Source organism: Hippocampus comes, unplaced genomic scaffold (genome assembly GCF_001891065.2).
Source record: "Hippocampus comes isolate QL1 unplaced genomic scaffold, H_comes_QL1_v1.1 scaffold470, whole genome shotgun sequence".
In the NCBI taxonomy this organism is placed as follows: domain Eukaryota; kingdom Metazoa; phylum Chordata; class Actinopteri; order Syngnathiformes; family Syngnathidae; genus Hippocampus; species Hippocampus comes.
In genome coordinates, this window is record NW_017805536.1 from 1 (window position 1) to 27366 (window position 27366).

The 27366-nt window shown below is 42.1% G+C and overlaps 3 protein-coding genes, 1 long non-coding RNA gene and 7 other non-coding genes across 11 annotated transcripts; 1 reads left to right on the forward strand and 10 right to left on the reverse strand.

The window, feature by feature from the left end:
- Positions 1–1244: 1244 nt before the first annotated feature.
- trnat-cgu (transfer RNA threonine (anticodon CGU)) lies at positions 1245–1317 on the reverse strand. The gene has a single exon. It is a non-coding gene; the product is annotated as a tRNA-Thr (tRNA).
- A 150-nt stretch (positions 1318–1467) lies between these two features.
- Positions 1468–1540, reverse strand: trnam-cau (transfer RNA methionine (anticodon CAU)). The gene has a single exon. It is a non-coding gene; the product is annotated as a tRNA-Met (tRNA).
- A 1225-nt stretch (positions 1541–2765) lies between these two features.
- LOC109520789 (uncharacterized) lies at positions 2766–3609 on the reverse strand. Its single transcript, XR_002169236.1, has 2 exons — positions 3205–3609; positions 2766–2980 (listed from the first exon to the last, which is right to left on the reverse strand). It is a non-coding gene; the product is annotated as an uncharacterized LOC109520789 (long non-coding RNA).
- A 505-nt stretch (positions 3610–4114) lies between these two features.
- On the reverse strand, positions 4115–4187 carry trnam-cau (transfer RNA methionine (anticodon CAU)). Its single transcript has one exon. It is a non-coding gene; the product is annotated as a tRNA-Met (tRNA).
- A 149-nt stretch (positions 4188–4336) lies between these two features.
- Positions 4337–4409, reverse strand: trnam-cau (transfer RNA methionine (anticodon CAU)). The gene has a single exon. It is a non-coding gene; the product is annotated as a tRNA-Met (tRNA).
- A 594-nt stretch (positions 4410–5003) lies between these two features.
- Positions 5004–5076, reverse strand: trnam-cau (transfer RNA methionine (anticodon CAU)). Its single transcript has one exon. It is a non-coding gene; the product is annotated as a tRNA-Met (tRNA).
- A 146-nt stretch (positions 5077–5222) lies between these two features.
- trnam-cau (transfer RNA methionine (anticodon CAU)) lies at positions 5223–5295 on the reverse strand. Its single transcript has one exon. It is a non-coding gene; the product is annotated as a tRNA-Met (tRNA).
- A 1247-nt stretch (positions 5296–6542) lies between these two features.
- On the reverse strand, positions 6543–6615 carry trnam-cau (transfer RNA methionine (anticodon CAU)). Its single transcript has one exon. It is a non-coding gene; the product is annotated as a tRNA-Met (tRNA).
- A 2343-nt stretch (positions 6616–8958) lies between these two features.
- mgst3b (microsomal glutathione S-transferase 3b) lies at positions 8959–9841 on the reverse strand. The gene is made up of 3 exons (XM_019878288.1): positions 9545–9841; positions 9285–9407; positions 8959–9075 (listed from the first exon to the last, which is right to left on the reverse strand). The coding sequence occupies exons 1-3, from the start codon at positions 9668–9670 to the stop codon at positions 8974–8976; spliced, it is 351 nt and encodes a 116-aa protein (XP_019733847.1). The 5' UTR covers positions 9671–9841; the 3' UTR covers positions 8959–8973.
- Positions 9842–10254: 413 nt separating this feature from the next.
- rsrp1 (arginine/serine-rich protein 1) lies at positions 10255–14543 on the forward strand. The gene is made up of 5 exons (XM_019878287.1): positions 10255–10466; positions 11356–11876; positions 11967–12145; positions 13765–13839; positions 14189–14543. Exons 2-5 carry the CDS (start codon positions 11357–11359, stop codon positions 14345–14347), a joined length of 933 nt encoding a protein of 310 aa, XP_019733846.1. The 5' UTR covers positions 10255–10466; position 11356; the 3' UTR covers positions 14348–14543.
- Positions 14544–16537: 1994 nt separating this feature from the next.
- syf2 (SYF2 pre-mRNA-splicing factor) lies at positions 16538–23378 on the reverse strand. The gene is made up of 7 exons (XM_019878313.1): positions 23281–23378; positions 22879–22977; positions 22190–22315; positions 20955–21072; positions 19798–19888; positions 18938–19036; positions 16538–16861 (listed from the first exon to the last, which is right to left on the reverse strand). The coding sequence occupies exons 1-7, from the start codon at positions 23296–23298 to the stop codon at positions 16696–16698; spliced, it is 717 nt and encodes a 238-aa protein (XP_019733872.1). The 5' UTR covers positions 23299–23378; the 3' UTR covers positions 16538–16695.
- Between the last annotated feature and the right edge of the window lie 3988 nt (positions 23379–27366).

Here is a 27366-nt window from a genome sequence, read left to right on the forward strand (position 1 = left end):
CACTATCCTGTGTTTAAGGTAGGTATACAGGAGGTGGGAAAACAAAGCTGAGAATCAACTGAATTAAGTTTTCAAGGGTTGATGTACACTTGGCTGAAACCAATTTTAACTGCAAAAAACAGCGATGCCCGAGAAATGAGGGTTGAAGTCATGACCTTCAGAATACAAATCTGACGAGCGAACTACTGCGTAAATGAGGCCGAAGTGACGGTAAAATTAGCGAATGAAAGATGAAAATGCTCAATTCAAAACCAAGGCTCACATTTTTTTAATGGCAGGTTTACCGCGACAGTGAAGATTGTTTCATTAAAAAACAACAACTTGAAAACATCAGTTTAAAAGCACATTGGCAAAGACTGCCATGCCCCGTATGAGGGTTGAACTCATGGCCTTCAGATTATGAGACTGACGCGCGACCTACTGCGCTAACGAGGCCACATGTTCATAAAAGTAACGAATGTAAAGCGATATGAAGGAGGAGGGAAAGTCAAGCGCAGGATTGACCCAATGGGCCAGATGTATGTTCATGTCCAAGTGGCGAATAACGATTTTAACTGAACAGGTTTGGGAAAAGACTTCCATGCGCCATATGAGGGTTGAACTCATGGCCTTCAGATTATGAGACTGACGCGCGACCTACTGCGCTAACGAGGCCACATGTTCATAAAAGTAACGAATGTAAGGCAATATGGATGAAGGAGAAGGGAACGCCAAGTGGAGAATTGACTCAATGGGCCAGACGCGTGTTCTTGTACAAGTGGCGAAAACCAAGCCAAGTGGAGAATTGTTGGGAAAAGACTTCCATGCGCCATATGAGGGTTGAACTCATGACCTTCCGTTTATGAGACTGACGCGCTACCTACTACGCTAACGAGGCCGCATGCCTAAAGCAAGTAATGAATGTAAGGCAATATGGATGAAGGAGAAGGGAACGCCAAGTGGAGAATTGACTCAATGGGTCAGACGAATGTTCATGTCCAAGTGGCGAAAAACATTTTTCATTGAAGAGGTTTGGGAAAAGACCCCCATGCCCTGTATGAGGGTTGAACTCATGACCTTCAGATTATGAGACTGACGCGCTACCTACGGCGCTAACGAGGCCGCATGGCTAGCACAAGTAACGAATGTCAAGCAATATGGATGAAGGAGAAGGGAACGAGAATTGACTCAATGCGACAGACGCGTGTTCGTGTACAAGTGGTGAAAACCAATTTCAACTGAAGAGGTTTGGGAAAAGACTAACATGCCCTGTATGAGGATTGAACTCATGACCTTCAGATTACGAGACTGACGCTCTATCTACTGCGCTAACAAGGCCTCATGCTTGCAAAAGTAATGAATGTGAAGCGATATGGATGAAGGAGAAGGGAACGCCAGGTGGAGAACTGACTCAATGGGTCAGACGAATGTTCACGTCCAAGTGGCGAAAAACATTTTTCATTGAAGAGGTTTGGGAAAAGACTGCCATGCCCCGTATGAGGGTTGAACTCATGACCTTCAGATTATGAGACTGACGCGCTACCTACTGCGCTAACGAGGCCACATGCTCATAAAAGTAACGAATGTAAAGCGATATGAAGGAGGAGGGAAAGTCAAGCGCAGGATTGACCCAATGGGCCAGATGTATGTTCATGTCCAAGTGGCGAATAACGATTTTAACTGAACAGGTTTGGGAAAAGAGTGCCATGCCCCGTATGAGGATTGAACTCATGATTTTCAGATTATGAGATTGACGCGCTACCTACTGCGCTAACGAGGCCGCATGTTCATAAAAGTAACAAATGTAAAGCGATATGAATGAGGAGGGAAAGTCAAGCGGAGAATTGACTCAATGGGCCAGATGCATGTTCATGTCCAAGTGGCAAATAACAATTTTAACTGAACAGGTTTGGGAAAAGACTACCATGCCCTGTATGAGGATTGAACTCATGACCTTCAGATTACTAGACTGACGCGCTATCTACTGCGCTAACAAGGCCTCATGCTTGCAAAAGTAATGAATGTGAAGCGATATGGATGAAGGAGGAGGGAAAGTGGAAAATTGACTCGATGGGCCAGACGCGTGTTCATGTCCAAGTGGCGAAAAACATTTTTTATTGAAGAGGTTAGGGAAAAGACTGCCATGGCCCATATGAGGGTTGAACTCATGACCTTCAGATTATGAGACTGACGCACTACCTACTGCGCTAATAAGGCCGCATGCCTAACACAAGTCACGAATGTAAGGCAACATGGATGAAGGAGAAGGGAACGCCAAGTGGAGAATTGACTCAATGGGCCAGACGCATGTTCATGTCCAAGTGGCGAAAACCAATTTTAACTGAAGAGGTTTGGGAAAAGACCGCCATGCCCCGTATGAGGGTTGAACTCATGACCTTCAGATTATGAGTTTGACGCGCTACCTAACGGCGCTAACGGGGCCGCATGCCTAACGCAAGTAACGAATGTAAGGCAATATGGATGAAGCAGAAAGGAACAAGGAGAACTGACTCAATGCGCCAGACGCGTGTTCGTGTACAAGCGGTGAAAACCAATTTCAACTGAAGAGGTTTGGGAAAAGACTGCCCTGCCCCGCATGAGGGTTGAACTCATGGCCTTCAGATTATGAGACTGACGCACTACCTACTGCGCTAATAAAGCCGCATGCCTAACACAAGTCACGAATGTAAGGCAACATGGATGAAGGAGAAGGGAACGCCAAGTGGAGAATTGACTCAATGGGCCAGACGCATGTTCATGTCCAAGTGGCGAAAACCAATTTTAACTGAAGAGGTTTGGGAAAAGACCGCCATGCCCCGTATGAGGGTTGAATTCATGACCTTCAGATTATGAGACTGACGCGCTACCTACTGCGCTAACGAGGCCGCATGGCTAGCACAAGTAATGAATGTCAAGCAATTTGGATGAAGGAGAAGGGAACGAGAATTGACTCAATGCGACAGACGCGTGTTCGTGTTCAAGTGGTGAAAACCAATTTCAACTGAAGAGGTTTGGGAAAAGAGTGCCATGCCCCGTATGAGGATTGAACTCATGACCTTCAGATTATGAGACTGACGCGCAACCTACAGCGCTAACGAGGCCGCATGGCCAGCACAAGTAACGAATGTAAGGCAATATGTATGAAGGAAAAGGGAAATTGCTGTTGAGAATTGACTCAATGGGCCAGACGCGTGTTCTTGTACAAGTGGCGAAAACCAATTTTACCTGAAGAGGTTTGGGAAAAGACTTCCATGCCCCGTATGAGGGTTGAACTCATGACTTTCAGATGATGAGACTGACGCGCTACCTACTGCGCTAACGAGACCGCATGTTCATAAAAGTAACAAATGTAAAGCGATATGAATGAGGAGGGAAAGTCAAGCGGAGAATTGACTCAATGGGCCAGATGCATGTTCATGTCCAAGTGGCGAAAAACATTTTTGATTGAAGAGGTTAGGGAAAAGACTGCCATGCCCCATATGAGGGTTGAACTCATGACATTCAGATTATGAGACTGACGCGCTACCTACTGCGCTAACGAGGCCGCATGGCTAGCACAAGTAAGGAACGTCAAGCAATATGGATGAAGGAGAAGGGAACGAGAATTGACTCAATGCGACAGACGTGTGTTCGTGTACAAGTGGCGAATAACGATTTTAACTGAACAAGTTTGGGAAAAGAGTGCCATGCCCCGTATGAGGATTGAACTCATGACCTTTAGATTATGAGATTGACGCGCTACCTACTGCGCTAACAAGGCCGCATGGCTAGCACAAGTAACGAATGTAAGGCAATATGGATGAAGGAAAAGTGAAATTGCTGTTGAGAATTGACTCAATGGGCCAGACGCGTGTTCTTGTACAAGTGGCGAAAACCAATTTTAACTGAAGAGGTTTGGGAAAAGACCGCCATGCCCCATATGAGGGTTGAACTCATGACCTTCAGTTTATGAGACTGACACGCTACCTACTAGGCTAACGAGGCCGCATGCCGAACGCAAGTAACGAATGTAAGGCAATATGGATGAAGGAGAAGGAACCGCCAAGTGGAGAATTGACTCAAAGTGCCAGACGCGTGTTCTTGTACAAGTGGCGAAAAACATTTTTCATTGAAGAGGTTTGGGAAAAGAACCCCATGCCCCGTATGAGGGTTGAACTCATGACCTTCAGATTATGAGACTGACGCGCTACCTACTGCGCTAACGAGGCCGCATGCCTAACACAAGTAACGAATGTAAGGCAATATGGATGAAGGAGAAGGGAATGCCGTGCAGAATTGACTCAATGGGGTAGACGCATGTTCATGTCCAAGTGGCGAAAAACATTTTTCATTGAAGAGGTTTGGGAAAAGACCGCCATGCCCCGTATGAGGGTTGAACTCATGACCTTCAGATTATGAGACTGACGCGCTACCGACTGCGCTAACAAGGCCGCATGCCTAACACAAGTAACGAATATCAAGCAATATGGATGAAGGAGAAGGGAACAAGTGGAGAACTGACTGAATGCGCCAGACGCGTGTTCGTGTACAAGTGGTGAAAACCAATTTCAACTGAAGAGGTTTGGGAAAAGACTGCCATGCCCCGCATGAGGGTTGAACTCATGACCTTCAGATGATGAGACTGACGCGCTACCGACTGCGCTAACAAGGCCGCATGCCTAACACAAGTAACGAATGTAAGGCAACATGGATGAAGGAGAAGGGAACTCCATGAGGAGAATTGACTCAATGGGTCAGACGCATGTTCATGTCCAAGTGGCGAAAACCAATTTTAACTGAAGAGGTTTGGGAAATGACCGCCATGCCCCATATGAGGGTTGAACTCATGACCTTCAGTTTATGAGAGTGACGCGCTACCTACTACGGTAACGAGGCCGCATGCCTAACGCAAGTAACGAATGTAAGGCAATATGGATGAAGGAGAAGGGAACGCCGTGGAGAATTGACTCAATGGGCCAGACGCGTGTTCTTGTACAAGTGGCAAAAAACAATTTTAACTGAAGAGGTTTGGGAAAAGACTGTCATGCCCCGTATGAGGGTTGAACTCATGACCTTCAGATTATGAGTTTGACGCGCTACCTACTGCGCTAACGAGGCCGCATGTTCATAAAAGTAACAAATGTAAAGCGATATGAATGAGGAGGGAAAGTCAAGCGCAGAATTGACTCAATGGGGCAGATGTCTGTTCATGTCCAAGTGGCAAATAGCAATTTTAACAGAACAGGTTTGGGAAAAGACTACCATGCCCTGTATGAGGATTGAACTCATGACCTTCAGATTATGAGACTGACGCGCTACCGACTGCGCTAACAAGGCCTCATGCTTGCAGAAGTAATGAATGTGAAGTGATATGGATGAAGGAGAAGGGAAAGTAAAGAATTGACTCGATGGGCCAGACGCGTGTTCATGTCCAAGTGGCGAAAAACATTTTATTGAAGAGGTTAGGGAAAAGACTGCCATGCCCCATATGAGGGTTGAACTCATGACCTTCAGATTATGAGACTGACGCGCTACTTACTGCGCTAACGAGGCCTCATGCCTAGCATAAGTAACGAATGTAAGGCAATATGGATGAAGGAGAAGGGAACGCCAAGTGGAGAATTGACTCAACGGGGTCGACGCATGTTCATGTCCAAGTGGCGAAAACATTTTTCATTGAAGAGGTTTGGGAAAAGACCGCCATGCCCGGTATGAGGGTTGAACTCACAACCTTCAGATTATGAGACTGACGCGCTACCTACTGCGCTAACGAGGTCACATGCCTAACACGAGTAACGAATGTAAGGCAATATGGATGAAGGAGAAGGGAACGCCACGTGGAGAATTGACTCAATGGGTCAGACGCATGTTCATGCCCAAGTGGCGAAAAACATTTTTCATTGAAGAGGTTTGCGAAAAGACCGCCATGCCCTGTATGAGGGTCGAACTCATGACCTTCAGAGTATGAGACTGACACGCTACCTAATAAGCTAACGAGGCCACATGATTTGCGAAAGTAATGAACCTAAGGCGATATGGATGAAGGAGAAGGGACCGCGCACAGAATTGACTCAATGGGCTAGACGCATGTTCATGTCAAAGTGGCGAATACCAATTTTAACTGAACAGGTTTGGGAAAAGCCTGCGATGCCCCGTATGACAATTGAACTCATGACCTTCAGATTATGAGACTGACGCGCTACCTACTGTGGTAACGAGGACTCATGTTCGCAAAAGTAAAGAATGTGAGGTGATATGGATGAAGGAGAAGGGAAAGTGAAGTGGAGATTTGACTCAATGTGCCAAACGCGTGTTCATATCCAAGTGGCGAAAAACAATTTTAACGGAGGAGGTTTGGGAAAAGACTGCCATGCCCCGTATGAGGGTTGAATTCATGACCATCATTTTATGAGGCGCTACGTACCGCGCTAATGAGGCCGCATGGCTAGCAAAAGTAACGAATGTAAAGCAATATGGATGAAGGAGAAGGTGGGGTGGAGAAATGACTCAATGCGCCAGACGCGTGTTCGTGTACAAGTGGCGAAAACGATTTTTAACCAAAGAGGTTTGGGAAAAGACTGCCATGCCCCATGTGAGGTTTGAACTCATGACCTTCAGATTATGAGACTGACACGCTACCAACTGCGCTAAAGAGGCCACATAGCTAGTAAAGTTAACAAATGAAAGGCGAGATGGATAAAGAAGAGGGGAAAGAGCAGAATTGACTCAATGGGCCAGACGCGTGTTCTTGTCCAAGTGGCGAAAACCAATTTTAACTGAAGAGGTTTGGGAAAAGACTGCTATACCCCGTATGAGGAATCAACTCATGACCTTCAGATTATGAGACTGACGCTCTATCGACTGCACTAACAAGGCCGCATGGCAATGAAAGGTGACGACTAAAAGGCGGGAAGGCTCAATTCCACGCCAGTTGAGACCACAAAGTTTTTAAATCACTTTTCCCACTAAAACCAAGTCTGATTAAAGACACACCAAACAGCTGCCTGAACACACATCGACGGATCGTCAAAAAATTGACTCTGTCGGGCTGCATATATGAGCGAAGAAGACATTTGCTGAGAACAATGGAAAATTTACCATCACCCAGTTTTTCAAACTCTCACTCTCTTGCATTTAAGCAGGTTGACTTTTGTGCTGTCACAGTATTTTTTCAGACTCTGGTACAGGGCTTTCTTCATCTGGTCCTTGAGAGCCCCTGTCCATGCTGTTTTAGATGTCTCCCCCAACACACAACTAAAACAAGCTGGACAGGGGATCTCAAGGACCAGACTTGGGCACATGTGCTCTGGGACCTTGATTTTCAAATGAAAGCATACTTTCTTCTGAAAAGAGGATTTGCCACCACTTGCCAACATACATCGTACTTTTTCTTATTAGCACAGATGCTTCTGATGTTGCTTTTGGTTAAGGAGCAGCATGGCATGTTGAATTCTTTCGCTGTCGCCCATGTCGTGTCGACATCTGTGTGTGGTGGTTCTTGATGGATTGACACCAGCCTCAGTCCACTCCTTATGAAGCACCCAAAGATTTCTGACTCACCATTATAACAATCATTCATGTCACTTGTATACCTTTTCCGGCCACATTTCCCCCTTATTCTTAACTCATTTGACACCAAAATGTAAAATTACGTTATTGGTGTTTTGTTACTAAATATAAATAAATAGGCTTCGCGCTGCTCCTCAGTAAGTATCAAGGCTTTGGGAATTATTTCAGTATAATAAGGCACCACTAAATGGCAGCAGTGACTTTGGTCAGATCTTGGGCCGCACGTTGTGTAAGTGTGTGTGTGTATACAGTACAGCGATCCAACATGGATGGCGATGTGGTGTTCGAAAGCAGTGTTGTGGTGAAAACATGAATAAAGTTCAACGTTCATGAAAAGTTCATGCAGAGTTCATGCATCAGTGCAGTGTTTTGTTGTTTTTTTTTTTTAGTTCATGCATCAGTGCAGTGTTTTGTTTTTCGCAATAAACTGGTATTTTGCAACGAACATTTTTTGTGTTGTTTATGTTACTTAGTTGGAAACATAATTTTTTTGTGTTGTTTATGTTACTTAGTTGGAAACATTTTAAATTTGTTTAGATATTTGAGGTATCACAATTGCAAAAAAATGGCACCTTCTGCTTGAAATTCATCCTTTCACAAAAAGCTCTTTTTCTCTGAATTTTTGGGGGAAATTAGTATTTTCAAGAAACCTACCAATGTCCACTGCTGTCTGCTAAACAATGGTAAAAGGTAGAATTTTATTTTTTTTCCTGATGAAAGAAGAGGGTTAAGGCTTGCTTGTATAGCTACAAAACTCAATTTTCTGTAAGCCTTCAAAAATTTGTCAAAATGGTCACAAACATCCATTTTCTAATCCGCTTATCCTCACAAGGGTTGCGGGCGTGCTGGAGCCAATCCCAGCTGTCTTCAGGCAGTAGGCTGGGTACACCCTGAACTGGTTATCAGCCAATCGCAGGGCACACAGACGAACAACCAGTCGTGCTCACAAACACGCCAAGGGACAATTTAGAGTGTTCCGTTAACCTGCTGTGTATGTTTTAGGAATGTGGGAGGAAACCGCAGTACCCGGAGAAAACCCACACAAACACAGGGAGAACATTCAAACGTCACACAGGAAGGCCAAAGCTGGAATAGACCCCATGACCTCTGCACTCTGAAGTCGAACAACATGCCGCCCCTCTTTCGCTATTTAGAGTTAGATGGCTGACAAGATTTGGACATAGGGATCTTTGTCATGATCGTGTAACTTTGTGAACACCATTTTGTGAAACACCATATTTTTAATTGTTGTGTTTTTCTGCCATGATGATCAAAAATAAAACTAATAAAGTCTTGAAATAGTTCACTTTTTTCTGTTGTGAACTAGTATTGATCCATTTTTTGAAGCAAAGTATGGAAATAAATAGACATTCCCTCGATATTCAAATTTTCTTGGCGCCTGCATCAATTGCTGTGATCTCGAGGTCAAATTGAGGTGTTTGATCCCTATTTTATAGAACAAATGTCAGTCTTACCTCCAGTATAATAACCCCAGGCATAGGAAAACCGACTGGTCACCCAAATGGCTCCTAGTACTGACGCTGATAACTGAGGATCGAGAAACAGCAAAAAGATTCTTATCATACAGGTAATGAAAAATGTGCTTCGTCATTGTGACAGCGCTTTTGGCTCCTGACGGTGGTGCCGTTATTATATTCATGTCAAACTTTTGCCCATCCTACAAGGCTGACGTTTTAAGAAACCATTCTGATGAATATCTTATTGAAATAAGATATTCAAATTAAAATAAAGCCTACCGGATAGACGAGGGCTGCGATGGTCTGGAAAACAAGCCACTGAGGATACACCTCAAGAGTGTTCTGATGGGCTCTCTGGATGCAGTTGAAAACGTGCTCCTTGTCACTGTACATTGTTGGATACTGTACAATATACGTGACAATTATTTTATTAGAAAATAAACACACAGCGATTGTTCAAAAACAAGTAACAAGTGCAAAGTCTATCGTTATTCGCTCTGTATAATCAACACAGTCCATTGAAATGAAAACACCACTACCTTAACGCCATACTTCTTCCTGGCAGCTCCAACTTTGACAGCTAGATAAGCCAGCATTATCCAACTGTAAAGGTAAATGAATATGACATATCCAAAATCGGAGGGCAAAACAGTCAGAATATCCATTTCTGAGCAATTGCTAGCTTCGTTGCCAGGTCGTACAGAAAAGATCCGAGACTGGGAGTAAATGTCAAATGAACAATTATCGCGCTCACGCAGCTATTTAAATCGGTTATACAAATAATCGCGAGATCAGACATAACCTTTGGATTGCCTGTAAACATAGCGCCAGTGTACTTTGTGCATAAAATATCGCGAGGGATCTACATAGTTTGTCTTATCGCGAGATTTCCATCGACAATATAACGGCACCATCCTTATTTTGTGGTTTGTCGAGGCCGCTCAGACACGTCTTGTGATGTTTACATTCCTCACATTATTAGGTGAATTCAAGGATTGCACCATATCGTGATTTTTGCTCGCGTGTAATGACTTGAACTGTTCAGAACTTCCTGTTCACACAACACTATTTTTCACTGTAAAAGGGCAATGATTGCAGATGAAATATTTATAAACGTCCTCATGCTTATGTTAAGCGGATACAAAACTGTTCTGGAGTGACGCCCTGTTTATTTTGAATGACGACGCTTTGAATGCTTTCGGCCATACCGCCAGGAGAGGGCGTCACAGAGGAGAATCACGTGACTGGAATTTTCCAGAAGCGCTGTAAAAACTCGTTGGACCACTTACTCGACTTCATTTTAACTGTAAGACGACAACGAGAATGATCATAACCTTTTAATACGCAAACGACATTTCATAATCTCCAAATTCCTCAATTACTTTGTAAAAGACAAACATATTGTGCGTTTGTTACCGTCGTTACCCTGATACTGTTTCAACTCAAGCGACAGTTTAACTGGTAAGTTCCTCAAAGGATCGTTTTCCTAATCATTTGAATTTGCAAGTGTGCTAATATCACCGAGTTTAGGAATTTTGTTTCGAAACGGTTCGCTTTGTATGATAGTCTTGGGGTAGTCACGCTCTGTTCAGGACTATTAAACCATGCCGCGTCAGAGCTACAGCTATTGCTAACTTGCGTGAGCTAGAATTTTCCAGTACGCTTTCGTTACGTAACGACGCCATTGCTCTTGTGGACTGGACAAGAAAACAAGTTAATAAAGCATAAGTGGTTGAAAAAAATGAATATGGTAGTGTTTGTGTTAGACTTGTACAATGTTTACTCGTTTACTAATAGCTCCCGTTTGACCCATTTTGGAGAGCAGTGAAACCCCCGTTTGACGAGGGGAATAGGTTCTTTGCTTTGCACCCAGTGAAAACCCGTCGATTGCTGTGATAGCAATTAAATTTTACGAAACATTTTTTGTGGTCTTAGTACAGTACTCCTACACACTTTGAAGACATCTCAACATTTCACCCTTTTCAAAAGTACGCGTTCGCTCTAATTTCTAGTTTTGAGTTCCCAGTTCACGTTACGTAAAATATACATTTCAACCAACCTCTATTAGATTTGTTTGTTGGTAGATGGGCAGCACGCATAATCAGTATATAACAAAACTCGCAAGCAAATCTTTGTCTTTGCTGAGTGGGAACAAGAAATCGTATTATAAAGGCATCCTGTTCTTGCTGCTAATTACGCTGTACCCTCCAGTCAATGTTGCGTCACAACATGGTACTACATCAAGGATGTGACTTAAAATTGCAACCTAGCAGGGCCACGAACAATGAAGTGCAAAATGGCTTTGGGAAACTGCAGTGTTGTTCTTAATCAGTTTTTTTTTTTGTTCCAGCATGTGCAAGACCATGACCAAGGGAGAAGACTCTCACCTTGCAATGACTCATGTTCACCAGAGTGATAGCCTGAGCAGGATTTTTGATCAGAGCAGCCCCTCATCCTACTACTCCAGGAATAGTTATGAGAGCAGCCCTACCTCCTCTTTTGGGAGTGAGAGGGGGCGCGACAGATCGTCATCATCCAGCCGTGGTTCCTCCTCCCGTTCCAGGTCCCGCTCTCATCCTCGCTGCCACAGACATTCCCGCTGTCGCAGCCATCGGAGACACAGCCGGGGCCACCGCCACCTTGCACGCCGCCACAGGGCACACTCTCGGTCCTACAGCCGCTCACCCTCACTGCACAGGTATCACAGGCACCATAGACGCTCCAGTTCCAGGTCCCGCTCTAGGTCTCCACTTGGTGGGAGGAGATGCAGTAGGGCTCAGGCTCGTTTGAACAGGTTTCCCAGATCACCATCAAGAGCCAATAGAAGCCCCTCAAGATCTTCAGGAAGTTCAGTCAGCTTGAGCTTGGAAGGTAATTTTGAACAAGCAAAATTTAAGGAACATTTCCATTCCGCTAACAATATTACACACACTGATTGTAGCTTCACTTGCATTCCTTCAGATAAAAGAGAACTTCTCAAAGCTGCAAAGAGCAATGCCATGAAGCTGCTAGGAGTGGAGAAATTGGAGCTTCCCGAGAGTGTGAAACCGATCCTGTCAGAGCAGCTGAAGGAGCCCCAAGGTGTTCCACCCCAGTCTGAGAAAAGGGTGAGACCATACCCTGAGAAGACACCATCAAAGGTGAGTGCCTGCCCTGCTGACTGTGTCACTCACCCCTGATTAGGATTGGTCATCACTGTGAAGGGAGTAAGTGATAATAAGGCCATGTTCACACTGCAGTTTTCACACATGTATCTTCATTTACCGGTATTTTACTCGGCGGTATGAACACTTGCGTGGCGCTTATCCTCCCTACACATCATCAAAAGGCAAATATGCGTTCCACAGTGGCTGGGCAAAGTGCCCGGGAGACTACTCAGACTCGTCTATGCAGTTGAAAATTTGGTTGGAGTAACAGTGTTAAAATATATTTGACTTTAGTCCCACTTTGCAGATGAAGCTTAAAGTGGTCATTTGTAGTGACATTAGTAATTGAGCAACGCCGACAATGCATTTGTTTTGCACAGCAATAACTTGACAGTATTTTAAATAGACGACTCCAAGAAATAAGGAGATAGAGTAGTGTCATTTCCCCAAAATATTTCTACCTACTCCAACCCAACTTCTCTGGCAATCCGAAATGAGCCCCCTATACGCAGGACCATATTTACATACTGTATAGAAACAGCGCCAAGTGACTTGGTGTTTTGTGTGTCACTTCACCGATCTATTCCGTTCATATTTGTTGAACAAGTGTTTTTCCCCACCCCCACAAAATATCAGAATTGGGCATCATGCCCTGCAGTGTGAACATAGCCTATGATACAGTATTAAAAATGTAATTGCCTCATTACATCAACCGAAATACGTCAAGAGGCAAAGGTAGAAGTGAAACATAAATATCAGCTAATGTATATCATGGCCTATGAAGATCTATAGTTAAACCGTCAGTGTTAGGCTTTTGATGGGTCATTTTGACTTGTTTTTACATTAGCCGCACTGGCAATATATTTGAAACAAAAGCAACTCTCCATCTGACGTGTGTACGGCAACACTATTTACCGGACAGTCAATACAGGAGTCTGTTTTGTGATGTATTTCCTGTGTCTTGTGTTGTCCTTTTGGAACCCTGAGGGAATGCACATACTTTCTGTATTTATTCCTGTCTTCATAGATAACATGACAGTGGTCTTCACTCATCGGCACCTGGGAATAAAAGGCTGTCATGTGACTTGGGTGACGACAATAAGTTTGCGTGAAAGGTTGACAGATGATTCTTCTGCGTTATCTATTCTGTACCTGGATTAGGACATATGTAAATGAAACACACAGAACTGTACACACAGCACAAGCAAATTAGAGGACTGATATACTGCGTTCTACAGGCAGTACTGTGTTGACATGACAAATGTATCTATGGTTTGCAGTTGAAATGGGTCATCGTTATTTAGCAGAATCCACCACTTGCTGATGGAGTGCGGGCGTGTGCTTTATAATGACTATTCCTGTCAAGAGAACTATAACCAGATGAAGAAGTCGTCTCCATATGCCAAAGATAAGTTGGTACATGAGGCGTCTGCTGAGAAGTTGGCTGTAACAGTGAGAGTAAATGTGCATGTGGTTTTCTGCACTACAAGTGTTTTCTATACAATTACTGTACTGTGAAAAGCTAGATTGAGTCTATACAGTGAAAGCAAAAAGCTCAACACTTGTTCTACTCAAGTCTGACTAGTTGTGCTATTCTTGTCTTTATGAAACAGAGCAACGAAGCAGAGGCCACTATCACCAGCCCAAAGGTGGCCGCAAAACCAAAAACCATCACTTTCAGCATCAATGTAAGTGACCACAGATTTTTAGACAAAGCTCACCCTTCACGTTTTAGAGCAGCGATTCTCAGCTTTCTCTTGTGGTATGCCAAAGTATCACTGGCAAAGTCCAGTTCAGTTCCATTTAACTTGGAATGCACATTTTTTGGGGGGGGGGTCTGTTTTTGAGCTTACGAATATACAATTTGTATTGAACTATGCAGTCTGATTTTATTTGAATCATTGAAGTTTTTCTCAATTTTTTAAAGTTTTCTTAAATATAGTTTTCAAAATACAAACTGCATAACGTTATAGTGGCTTCTGATAGTATTGCATTAAATATGTTTTGAAAGCATGTTATCACATCTTCTTTCCCCAGAATTGTGTGGCAAAACCAAGCACAGTGCTGCAGATTGGTGCAAAGGTAACAGCCAGAGTGGACAGCTATGAAAGCAGGAAGCCCTATGGCCACTGGGTCCCAGTCATGTCGAGTCAGTCTGCCAGGCCGCGTAAACAAGTGCGCAACAAGTCACGATAGGATGGACCACAACCAAGAGGACGCTGCACATATACTGTAATTAATTTGTACATATTTTCAGTCATTTCATAGTGGCATTTTCTTTCAGATGATTTAAATTGGAAGACATGAAGAAATCATTCAGGTGGGATTATTTCTTTTCCCTACTCCTGTATTTTTGCTGTTCAAATAAAATATTTATTGATGGAAACATAAACTTTGTGTCCATTCTTTCAACAGTAGACTGTTATTTTGCATGAAACATATAGGGCTCCAACAGCCTAAAGTGAACATACGAACGGTACAGGGTTTGATTCTGGCTCCGGTCTACCTGTGTGGAGTTTGCGTGCTCTCCCTGTGCCTGTGTGGGTTTTTTTCTGGGTACTCCAGTTTCCTCTCACATTCCAAAAATATGCATGGCAGGTTAATGGAACACCCTAAATTGTCCCGAGATGTGATTGTGAGCATGAATGGTTGTTCGTCTGTGTGCTCTGCGATTGGCTGGCAACCAATTCAGGGTGAACCTTGCCTACTGCCTGATGACAGCCGGGATAGTCTCCAGCATGCCCGCGACCCTTAAGTGAGGATGAACGAATTAGAAAATGGATGAAGGGATGAATTTCCAAACATCTTTATTGGAGAGAAGTAAACCAACGAGAATGTGTATATGTCATTGGAAGACACCATGGAGGATGCCACTGTTGTCCAAATTAAAAAAAAAACTGTCGGATGAGGCATCATGGTTTGGAGACTGCTTTGCTAACTGTGATAGGAAGTAAGATAGGAGAACTTAAGACCATCTGTCTGCCAGATGGTTTGGTCTTACCGTTTTTGTGCATTTTTTAAAATGTCTTGATTATTCATGTATTATTTTAACCGTCTTTGTTGTCGTATGATTTCTTTTTGCTCTATGTACAACACTTTCTAAGCAGCGGTGGTGGGTTTTAAGTGCTTTGGAAATAGTTAAGTTGACTTGAATTGCAGTTTTTAACATGTCCACAAAATGTCGCTGTTTTATCATATTTACGAGTTAGGGCAGGTACAATTGCATGTTTGCGTGCCATTTTACACTCTTGGCATTTTCCATCGTGTCTGATTTTTTCCACCTTGTGACCCATCTCTTACTATTTGATAAGCTAACTGTTCAATCTGAGTTGACATTGCTATTTTTTTAGGTCTTTCTTTTTGCACTACATGGCACGTAGAGCAAACCAATGCAACCAGGTCTCTCCATCTGGGTCTATTGTAGGCAAAATGTTGAGCTTGTGCCAGGGTCACATTGCAGACCCCAAGGTCCAGGGCTATTACGTCCAGCCAGCGAGTGCGGGGGGCACCTCTGGGTCGTCTCCAGCCAGCATGCTGGGGTTTGAAGGCCAAGATGGTGCTGGTTGGGTGTTCCTGGGGCAGACGGATGACATGGCCATCGCGGCGAGTGCGATTTTTTAGGTAGATTAAAAACAAAAAGATTACTCTTCTATGCTAATACTGCAACATGTCACGTCTTTCCTCCCACATTCCAAAAACACGCATGGCAGGTTAAAGGAACATTCTAAATTCTCCTTTAGTGTGAATGTGGAATGAATGGTTGTTCTTCAATGTTTGCCCTGCAATTGGCTGACAACCGGTTCAGGGTGTACCCCGCTTGGTGCCCGAAGTCAGCTGCGAGAGGCTCTGGCATGCCCGCGACCCTCGTGAGGCTAAAGAGGTTCAGATAATGGATGAATGGATGATCTCAATAACATTTCGGAAGAAAATAAACTCCAGGTAACTTAATACGCCCCTGTAGAGGGCACTGTGCTATCAACATCAGACAGATTTAGATGAAGAGGGGGAAGTGTATAGGGAGGGGAGGGGCTGTGCATGGGAATGGCTTGCCATTAATCTCCTGGCCAGTCACAAGGCTGTAGCTGCTTCAGGCAAGCTGGTCAGACAGAGATGGGATAGATGATAATCAATTGAATTACGCTCTTGTTGCTCCTTACCACAGTGCACCTACTTCAAACACATTTGTCAGCGAGCATTCGCCAACAAACAAGCCTCGAGGTTTAATGTGTCTTGATGGTGGATATTTCTCACGCTCAAAATGTCACTGTCATGAGACCACACACACACACACACACACACACACACACACACACACACACACACACACACACACACACACACACACACACACACACAACCAACTCATGTTCTCTACTGAAGAATCGCTGAAAATGGTATACTTTAAAAATAAGGGTGAGAATACTCATGTTATTCTTAAACTGTACAAACATGAAATTTAATGGATACATCATAGCTACAAGATACACGTATATAAGACTAGCAATATACTGCTCAATTGCAAGAATTGCTGACTCAAAGGGAACTCAAACAGCAGTGCCTCTCTCCAGGTTCTGCTTAATCTCTGCTGTGTATTTGCCATAGAACCGTTCAGCCTTCTTGTTGAACTTGGCGTTCCTCTCGTTAATATAATCGATGTCCGCGTCGTCGTTGTAGGCCCTTCTTCGGCTATATTTGGCACGCTTTTCGATCCTGCACAACAGAAAAGACAGCAGCTTAGTGGTTGATTCCACAAACCACTGATAAAACTCCGGTTTTGTCAGAGGAGTTACAATGCTAAACTATAATCTGATCAATCTGCAAGGATCTGAAAAGGGGAGCAGCAGTGTTTTGCACTTGGGTATGTGGCTAACCAAAGTAAACGGCGGCTGACGGGATGACTGAAATAGCCGAAAGGTTTCATCCACAGGCAAGTGTGTTGGCATTTACTGTGTTAGATAACTGCTGGTCAGACCTGTTGGAGCCTTATGGACACAAATGTGAACATGTATACCAAATAAAGACATATTACATTTAAAAAAAAAAAAAAAAACTATTGAAAAAAAAACCCAACTATATATGACTAAGTGACTAATCCGAGTATTATATTTTTGACTTTTTGATCAAACTATTAATCTCATTGCACCGTCTTGTGCCCCCCCAAAGGTTTATTTTAATCCGAATTTTTTAAAAAACTAGATTTTTAAAAATTCAAATGAACTGCCTTTTTTAAATGTAATTTCCATTTAAATAATTATTTTGATTTACTGGTAATTTAAAATGGACTTCTTACCAAGTTGTTCATTTACAATTGCTGGAATGGGTTTTGAAGGTTGTTATAATGTTTTGGATCGGTACTATTACATGGACCAGAGGGATGGTGTTTGCGCTCGACAAACCTAAAGCCAACTACAAAATCAGAAAGTCATTTGGGGTTAATCTGAGGCAATTTAACATGAGTTTCAACGACATTGTTTAATTCTGAACACAGCTACATCCAATTCATAGGAGGGTGTGCACAATTGTGCAAACACATCACATGATCAAACTGACGTCACAAAAAAAAGAAGACAAAATGTCCCAGAAATGCACCAATCATCATTTAATGAGGTGAAAGCATTGCTAAATGGCACCTTCTTTGGAAAATATTTCTTGCCACCACCTAGGAAAAACACTTTTCTACACGATGCAGGAAGACATGTTTGTTTTTACTTATGGTCTTTTCATTGTTCCTTGCCCTGACCCATTTTGGGATATAAGCATATAAAACGGGTCAGGGCAAGCATATATGCAGTTGCATATATGCTTATATCTATATTTTATATTGCATTCTGTACTGTACACAGTTCATTTTTCTGAAACATTTATTTTGTGCATGCAATACTTTGTTTTTCTTTACTCCCCCCCCCCCCCCCACTATTTTTTTCCTGTTGAGTAGATTGCAAATTTTTCCATTGTGGGACAAATAAAGGTTTTCTTATCTTATCTTTTCTTATCTTATCCACTGGGTGTCATGAATCTTGGTGAGCAGTGAAAATTATGACAGCCGAAACTTTAAGCAAGGGAAGAGACTTTCTCTTGACACAAAAATAAATCTGAACACAAGAAAGCCGTCCATCTGTTTTCTTATCCGCTTCTCTTCACAAGGGTCGAGGGTGTTCTAGAGCTAATTGCGGTTGTCTTTGAGCAGTACACCCTGAACTGGTTGCCAGCCAATCACAGGGCACACAGAGACAACCAACTGCGCTCACATCACACCTTGGGCCAATTTCGAGTGTTCCATTAACCTGCCATGCATGTTTTTTGGAATGTGGGAGGGAACCGCAGTACCCGGGGAAAACCCACGCAGGCACGGGAGAATATGCAAACTCCACACAAGAAGGCCGGAGCCGGAATCGAACCCCTAAATAAACACAGGCGTGTGGTAATGAAAAGTTAAAAAGTGGTTCATCTCGATGTTATTCTATATTCAAACATGACTGCCTGGCAGTGTCTGGTCCAGGTCACCCTGATGATTTTTTTTTTTTATCATTAATTATGAAAGTATTTATTTCACTTGAAAACACAAAGTATTTGAACAGCATTGCTCTAGTTTGGGGGTATCAAATAGAATGAATCATCTCATTGGGATTGAGTGAAATGATTTTGGGGGGTTGGAATTTAAATTGCAGCGAGCCGTTCCTATAAATAACTATTCAGTCGAAAGGTAGATATGTGTAGTCAACAGCCAGCATCAAAGTAATGTTGGTAGGAAGTCATCTCTTTTGTCATCTTTTGACTGGAACTTACTGTTTTTCGACATCTTCCACCATGCGGTCAATGCCCTCTTGGGAAGGGACATGAGTGCCGTGGATCAAGCTATTGGACGTGGGGTGGAAGTCCTCACCACTGCGGGTTAAGTGCAAAAGAAATTAGAAATACTGAGCCATAGCTAATCAGCATTTCGGCACATCTGAATGGGCTTCTCTATACCACCATTGTGATCTTGGTCATTCCGCTGAAAGACGATAGTGTGACTCGGGGCTAAATGTGTCGGTGCATCCTTCACGGTTGTGCATGCGGCAACATTTAAAGGCAAGAAAAGCCCGCAGGCACTTCCTTGACCTTCGTGTGCGTGCCAGAGATTCAGAGTTGAAAATTCTTTAAATTACAGCTTTTAGTTTGGATGAAACTATCCCCAGGGCAAACCTGGGGTACAGTCATTGATATATAAGTTGTACTTTGTGCACATGTGATGGGATGAATGCTAAACAGATTAAGCCAAGCAAAATCCTTGGCATTGATTATGTTTGACGCGATATGCTTATAATTGCAGAGATGTGCTCGTATATCATTCTCATGTGCCTCTTCATCAGAGAAACAAAAATCAAGATGTCATTTTCCCTCAAATTTTCACTGTCTACCCTTGACACATCTACGATGCAATTGAACAAATGTAAATATTGCCCATTTTTAAAACTCGTCTTAAAATTGAAAAAATTTCAAATTAAAACTTTCAATCAATGACTTTAGACTCGGCATGAGTTTTGGCATTGCTTTAGTGTTTTATAGCGTTGGCTGTACTTGAGCTATTTCATTGTTGTTTTTGTTATTGGTTTGTACACAACAATGGTTGTTTTTAAGTGCTCTATGAACTTGAGTTTACTTACCATTCCTCTCGCTGTTTCTCATAGTTTTGCATGTCTGGTCTGATCTGCTTGGTGAGCCTCTGATACTGCCTGAATTGGGCCTCAGCATAACCTGGGTCGGATGTGTTAGTGTGAGACAGAAAGAACATTTTTGTGAGTTTCCCGTAAGTAGCCTCTCATGCAGGTTCAGCGCTGATCATTTGTGATGTGATCGTAGCCATACACGACAGGCCAAAGCCTTCTTAGCAGATTGAAGTGTGAACAATAATTAGTACAGAAATAGTGTGAGGTTGTTTCATGCACCAACATAAACTATGACTATTATGGGCATGAGAAAAAAAAATTCCACATTCCTTCAAAATATGCCACAACTCAGTATGTCGAACACAAAAGGTGACGTTTAAGCCTGGTGTGAATGTAGATGGATGAAGCAATGTGCCATCGGTTAAATTTAAAGTTTAATGTACTTGCTATCTTTAGATGAAACTCTGATCTGATCAGACATGGTCATTTATTCCTAAGTGTGGAGTACAGCTACCGTCATGTGTTACTGGTTGATCAAAAGACATGAAACACATGGATCTAACGACCAACGAACAATCATTCGTGCTCACAGTCACACCTAAGGACAATTTAGAGTGTTCCATTCACCTGCTAGGCATGTTTTTGGAATGTGGGACGAAAACAGAGTACCCAGAGAAAACCCACACAGGCACAGCGACAACATGCAAACTCCACACAGAAAAGCCAGAGCTGGAATCGAACCCTGCCCCTCTGCACTGTGAGGCAGACATGCTAACCAGTCGCCCACCGTGCCTCCACTTTACTGGCTACTTGATTTTAAAAGTAACAAAGTTAGAGTACCAGTTACTTTAATAGTTACATTCAGCAGATAACTACAATTCTGCTGAACATCAGTTTTTCTACCTCATTGGAATTGCATTTTTAACAGTGACATTTAAGAACATAGTAGATTTTTACTAACAATAAAAAAAGACAATTTTTTTGACATACCATAATTGCGAATCAAAAATAAGTTCTTAAATTACTTAAATTAAATGGGCTACTTGATTTTTCGTCAGGTTTCGTTTGCAATCGCAAACCGTCTCAAAGACGATAGCCAGACATGAATCTAAGCTCGAGGAACAAAGAACACCAAAACGATTTTTAACCCCAACCTGCAAATCCTGTGTCAGGATTCTTCTTCTTTTTCTTTCTCTCCCACCGCGCTGCATCATCAGCCGTGATATCGAGGAGTTTCACTCTGTGGTAGTCTTCCCCTCTGGCTGCACATTCCTTTTAAAAAAACAACACACAACCCAGACCTTAATTCAATCAACCTAAATGTAAGTTAATAGAAAAATTTACATGTTTAGAAGACAATAATCATCTTTTGCGTGGTTATTACAAAAGCACGCAAACATTCCTGATTGTTTTATTTTCACAGAGCACTACAGCAAGATCAATACAATTGTATTATACGTAATGGTCATCAGTGTATGAATTGTTACCAAAACGTAATAGGAACACACAGTACATTCTCTGAATCACTTATCGTCACTAAGGTCGCGGGCGTGCTGTAGCCTATCCTAGCTGTCTTTGGGTGAAAGGCAGGGCACACCCTCAACTGGTTTTGCCAGCCATTTGTAGGGCACAAATAGACAAAAACCATTCACAATCACACCGTTAAGAACAATTTAGAGGCTTTAATTAACCTAGTGTGCACGTTTTTGGAATGAGGGAGGAAACTCCACCTAGCAAGACAGGAGCCCGGATTTGAATCCACAACATCAGCACTGTGTGGATGTGGTTGGTGGCCATGTCACCGTAACATGCACATTCACTAAAAAATATTTCAATACAATACTTATTATATGATCAGTTTCAAAGAAACAACCAAGTAACTAATCAAAGTGAATATGCAAAAATGCTAATTCGTACGGGTCCACTGTATATCTTACACTGAGATGATAGTTGGGAAAAAATGTGTTATTTGTAAATAATTTCACTCATAATTACCCGATTTGGTTTGATAATTTTATCAGGTAAGTAGTTTGTTTCAAAACATTGTACAAACCCAATTCCAATGAAGCTGGGACATCGTGTTAAACATAAAAACAGAGCAACAAAGCATCAAAAGGTGAAGGTTTGATTTATGATTGTGAATTTGTCCCATTACTTTTGGTTCCTTAAAAAGTGGGAGGCATATATATACAAACAGTTGTAATCCCGGCAGTGTTCAACTGATTTGGCTGTAAACACCCTCAAAATAAAGCCAAAATGCTGCAGTTAACTCATTTCTACTCTGACAACCACCACAATGGATTTTTGTCCATGCCCCAATATTTATATCCCCATATTTATGGACTTAACTCAATTTTCAACTTTTTAGTACTTTTAGTGTGTTACATACCTTCTTCTTTTCATCTTCATTAAGTTCCCACTCCAGTCTGGCTTTTTTAGCCTCCCAGTTCGAGGGTAGCTTTAGCCTTTTATCCTCTTCAACAACTTCCTGGTGATTGAGCTTGCGTGCTTCATTCTGTGGAAGAGGATACAGAACACTTTTCAGGACTCTATTGCAAGGAGGAAAACATTCTTGTAAAGTCCCTGATATGTGTCAGATTAACATCAAGTTTTCTCAACTTGGCATCCTGAAAAAATATGTCCCTTGGTGCACTCCGATTAGCTGGCAACGAATTCAAGGTCTACTGACCCCGTGGTTTTTTGCACTGTGATATTTATTGGAAATGCAGTTGGAAGTTTTAGATAAGGATGGACTGGAGTTTTAATGCAGAAAGTTGACCAGTGGATGAGATTCTCTCCCAATAAAACCAATGCTTAACACTAATTATCAATAAAGACAAATTCCCTGTCGTGTGTTTTCTGATATAGAAGTCAATTTCTTCATGAGAATTTTTGGAGGGGTGCGCGGCTATACGGGGCGGGTTAAAATTGTATGAAAAAAATATGTAAAAGGCCTACATCTGGTTTGTATGTTAAATGTCAGATATGCATTTTAAATAATGACTAAACATGACCAATCAAGACGCAATGCAAAATTTGTAATTGACAGAAATAAATAAAACAAGAGTTTAGTCCTACCCGTTTAAAATGTAACTCGCGGAACTTTCGTAGTCTGTCCTCTCTCTTCGAAGACGCGAAGGTTTCCGTCAGCTCCCCCTCAGTAGGTGTAGTATTCTCCTGGAAGTCACGTTTATAGGGAATGAATCAAACAACTCTAATACATAGTAAGTCAAGTAATTCCATTGTAAATCATTTCAAAACAGAAATTGTCTTGGGGATTTTGACGTTAGCTCACAAGACAATTAGCATCACAACAACGTCGCCAGAACACCAAACTTTTACAATGATTACCAATTCCGAACATATGGTGTAAGGGAATAGACACATTATCGTTACAAAGAATATAATCGGCAGCAGTATAAGCAGTGGCAGGTTGAGAAATTCAACTGAATTTACATTAACATAAAGGGAAACACGAACCTCGCTAGCGGACGCCATTACTTCACTACGCAGCGGAAGAACTGAACGTTGTGGAACGGATGTTGCGCAATATTTTCTAAAAGTTTGATTATATAAATATATTTTTACCAGGGTATGGATACGCCAGACATGCTTTGTTGTTTTCAATAAAGTTCGTTGAAAAAGAAAAAGAATGAAAAAAATAACACGCCACCACGCTGTGGCAGACGAGCTAACCACCATGCATACGTAGGGGCCATCTTGGCAGGGGCAACGTTTCCATCAGCGGCAATGCGTGGACATTGGAAGTAAGTGGAAACATACTCACATATCAACCGATTTTCATGAGGTTTGCTTTTTTTGTAGGTGTCAAATCATGTGATAGCAATACAGCACATTTTAAATCAAGAATTTTCTTTTCCCACCTTGCAATTGTAGGCATTGTACCCAAGTGTGGAAGCTTGTTGTAATTGTATGGCATTTTGCACAAACATGCAGCACAATGTGCAAGCATCGTTGCTCTTTTAGGTGTGCTGTGGCTGCACACATGGAATTTACTGATGACTTTACCCACCTATCTTAACGAGGTTTAATCATGCAGCTCAAAACTGGCGTATGATAGCTACCTCTTCCTGTGATTGTCCCACGCTCTGACCTCAAAATGTTCTAGGGCGCTTCAGATCAATAGTTTGTGGTTCTGGTCTATTACAACATATCCACCTTTCAGATCTGGAAATAAGGGACATTTCTCTTGGCATCGCAGCAAAACCACATGGCCGAAATAAATTTGAGAGTTTGGCCTCTTTGTACTTTAACACTTTTAATAATTATGAAACACTTAATAGCCTGAACATGAGCATATGAAACTGGCCTACTATCTTGTAGTGTATACTGTTGGGGGAAGAGCGGCCTCCTCTCCCCCGCGTGTTCGGTGAATTTCGGACGGGGAGAATGTTGGTTATTCAAATAAAGACTGGAGTCGATGAACAGTTCCTTCAAAGCTTTTAATAACGGAATATTCCGGGCACCCGCGAATTACAGACAATGGCTGCAGGTCACGAGTGCGAAGCAGGGAGAGATTCACATCATTTTTATACCATCAGAAGGGCGGTACCGAGACACAAAGTGTGATGTCATAACTTTTGTTTCTCCTAAACCGATTCTCAGCTTGACGCATTCCAAAGTTTGTGCGTCTTCAGCAGGGAGTATTCCAATTCTAGGTGATGATTGTTACAAGGACGCAAAGCTACACTGCAGGCATGGGAAAGCTATACAGCATGACGAAATATGAGCAGAATACAGACTTCAATACATATAAAGTGCTGTAAATTAACCCTTTCATGCACCAATAATGATAACCTGTAACCTGATAACCCGATAAACTGTCCGCTGTAGTAACCGCTGTCCCTGAAAGGGTTAAACAAAACCTGTCTGGGGACACGTCTACTGAAAGAGGACAATACTTAAATTAAATAGCCTATAAAGTGCTTTACTGAAGAAAGAAATGAAACACTTGTCAACTTATGTGTATCAAGACTGAATAGAGTGAACTAGGCTGAGCATACTGTATTACATGCATGTATTGTAGAGTGCTGTAACAGCTGTAATAAAGCCTGTCTGGGGACCCTTTTACTATTATAAAGATAACTATAATAAAGATAATTATAATAAAATTAAACATTTGTGCGAACCCAAATGAAAAGATTAAAAAAACGGGAAAAAGTGCAATCCTCTTCCTCAACCCCTTCATGTGTTCTTTGGTGCAAGATCAGGGCGAGTGTTTAGGGCTCACCCACTACTTCGCACCTTCTTTGAATGTAGCCCACTGTAGTGATGGTGAAGCCACACACTTCCCAAAACGCTTGTAAATAGTTACAAGATGCTCTTTATTTCCTTTTTCATAAATGTGCATGTGATGTCTTAGATATGGAAGAGCAAAGGAACTGATGCTCAAGGGATCAAAGGAACAATTCAGATGATAGGGTAGGAGTGTCATATAATCTTGAAGGTTGTCTTGAAGATAAGCGGATCAGATAATCGATGGATGGAGGGATGTGTGGTGTTAAAGAAAGGGCGAGGGGACAGGATGCTACACACTGGCTGGTTTCTAGTTGGCTGTCGGCTGCAAAGTATGAGCTGTGGGTGATCGTTTTGTTGTTGTTGTTGTTTTTTTTTTGTGATTGGCAATGAAAGGCATTAATCGGCATATGCCGGTCACGTACTTTTCCACAGAAATCAACTGATCACGATTGGTGGCTGATTGATCGGTGCACCACTAAACATAATCGAATCGAATCGAATTGAATCTAATATAATCGAATCGAATAAAAAATACAAATGTAAAATGCTGCAATGTGCTATAGGGTTCAAACATCTTTCTGTGTTTGAAACTATGAATTAGTATTTCTCCAAGTGTCAATTCCAATGTATTTCAGTTAGTGTTCTATCAAGGTTTAAACTGCAGAGGCTCTGGGAGATTTAGAAGCCATTTGGTACGGAACTAAAGATCGATCACCAAGTAACATTTATACGTGTGTAAATTATGTTGTGGTTTACATACTGTTCAATTAAAAACAGCAAAACCATTTGAGCATTTTTGAGTTGCCAAGTGGATGTAATCCGTGTTTAATTGCATTGAACTAATCGAGCTCTTTCGCAGGATGTAATTAAATTGAGTTTATAGTCTTAGATTAAAGTATCCTCGAGATCAGAGACATTGGTAATGGAGTGATGCATTTTCACTGGAAACCAGATGGGAACACATCACAGCCATCTCTTGCTCCAGTAATGGAGACACCATGTCTGTTGCTGTGAAAAAGACAAAATAACTTCAAAAAATACCTCTCAAATGATGTTGAAAGTGGAAAGTGACGAACAAAATCAGCAATACTCACTGTTCAATGAAGAATGCGATTTCAAAGCGTGAGTTGCAAAAACATGTAAACGTATGATTTTTACATGTCCAGACATGAAATCGTTGCATTAGCTTGCATTCATCTTTAATGACTGTTGAATGTCTTTACAAACATAATGCACTCTCAGCTCAACCAGAGAACGTCCAGAACCTCATCAGTAACATTCTATCTTTTTTTTTAAATCTACACACTCATTTGCACAATTTATGGGCCGCACATTATATGTGAGTCTGACAGTTTAAAAAGATCATAAGAGCTTCAAAAGTTATAGCAGAGAGTGGCTTGATATACATTTTTAATGCATTGAGGCTCTGTGCCAGGCAATAGAAGGAATCTGGCAACAATGTCATTGCCACTTAGTGTTTTTTGAACTGTACTGCAGAGTATGATATGGATCTCACATGTGCTTGGGGAGGCCACCCAAAACTGCTGAACAGCCACTCTTCACTATTAACTTTACCAGTCAAGCAAATCATGCCTAAAATAGAGTAACGTTATATCTGCAAATAAATTGCACTTGAGGGACACATTCATGAATACGGACAGACTTCATGGTGCCCCGCAGCCATCGCATGTTAATCAAACTGAGTGTGATATGAGTTTAAATGCTGGAAACGCATGTTGCATATCATTCATATTTGTTATATACATTGATAAGCAATCTAGTTGAGTGGCGCTGTTATGTTACATTTAATAAAAGTTTATCCAGCGTGTACATGGGGGTATGGGATAAAGTCGCTTACTGCACAAGCAGCTGCTTCACATCTGGAAGTTAATATAAACACCATGGCCAATAAAATCATTCCATTTCCTTAATTACTATTCCTGTCATTTCCGCACTAAATGAAAAGTTATTAATTCCAGGCCAACGCAAACATGCTTCTCCAAGATGAGGAGCTGCTCCTGAAGCGTCGCCACCCTGACTATAGCCTCTTGTCACTGGAGTGGAACCACAAGTTCGAGCCTTGCGCAGCAAGCTTGCATTTGTGTGAATGTGTCAAAGTGAGTGTGCAAGTCCAGGGGACTTGGGCCTGAGGCACAGCAGACATGAATTGAACGTAAAGATGGCGTCTTGTTTTCCATTTCACTCAAATGTTCCCCACTGGTGCCAGCGTGATCAAGACCAGGGAACACTTGAGTTGTTTCATCTTTCTCATTGAGGCGCCCCCATCTTCTAAACCGCAGCCTTGAT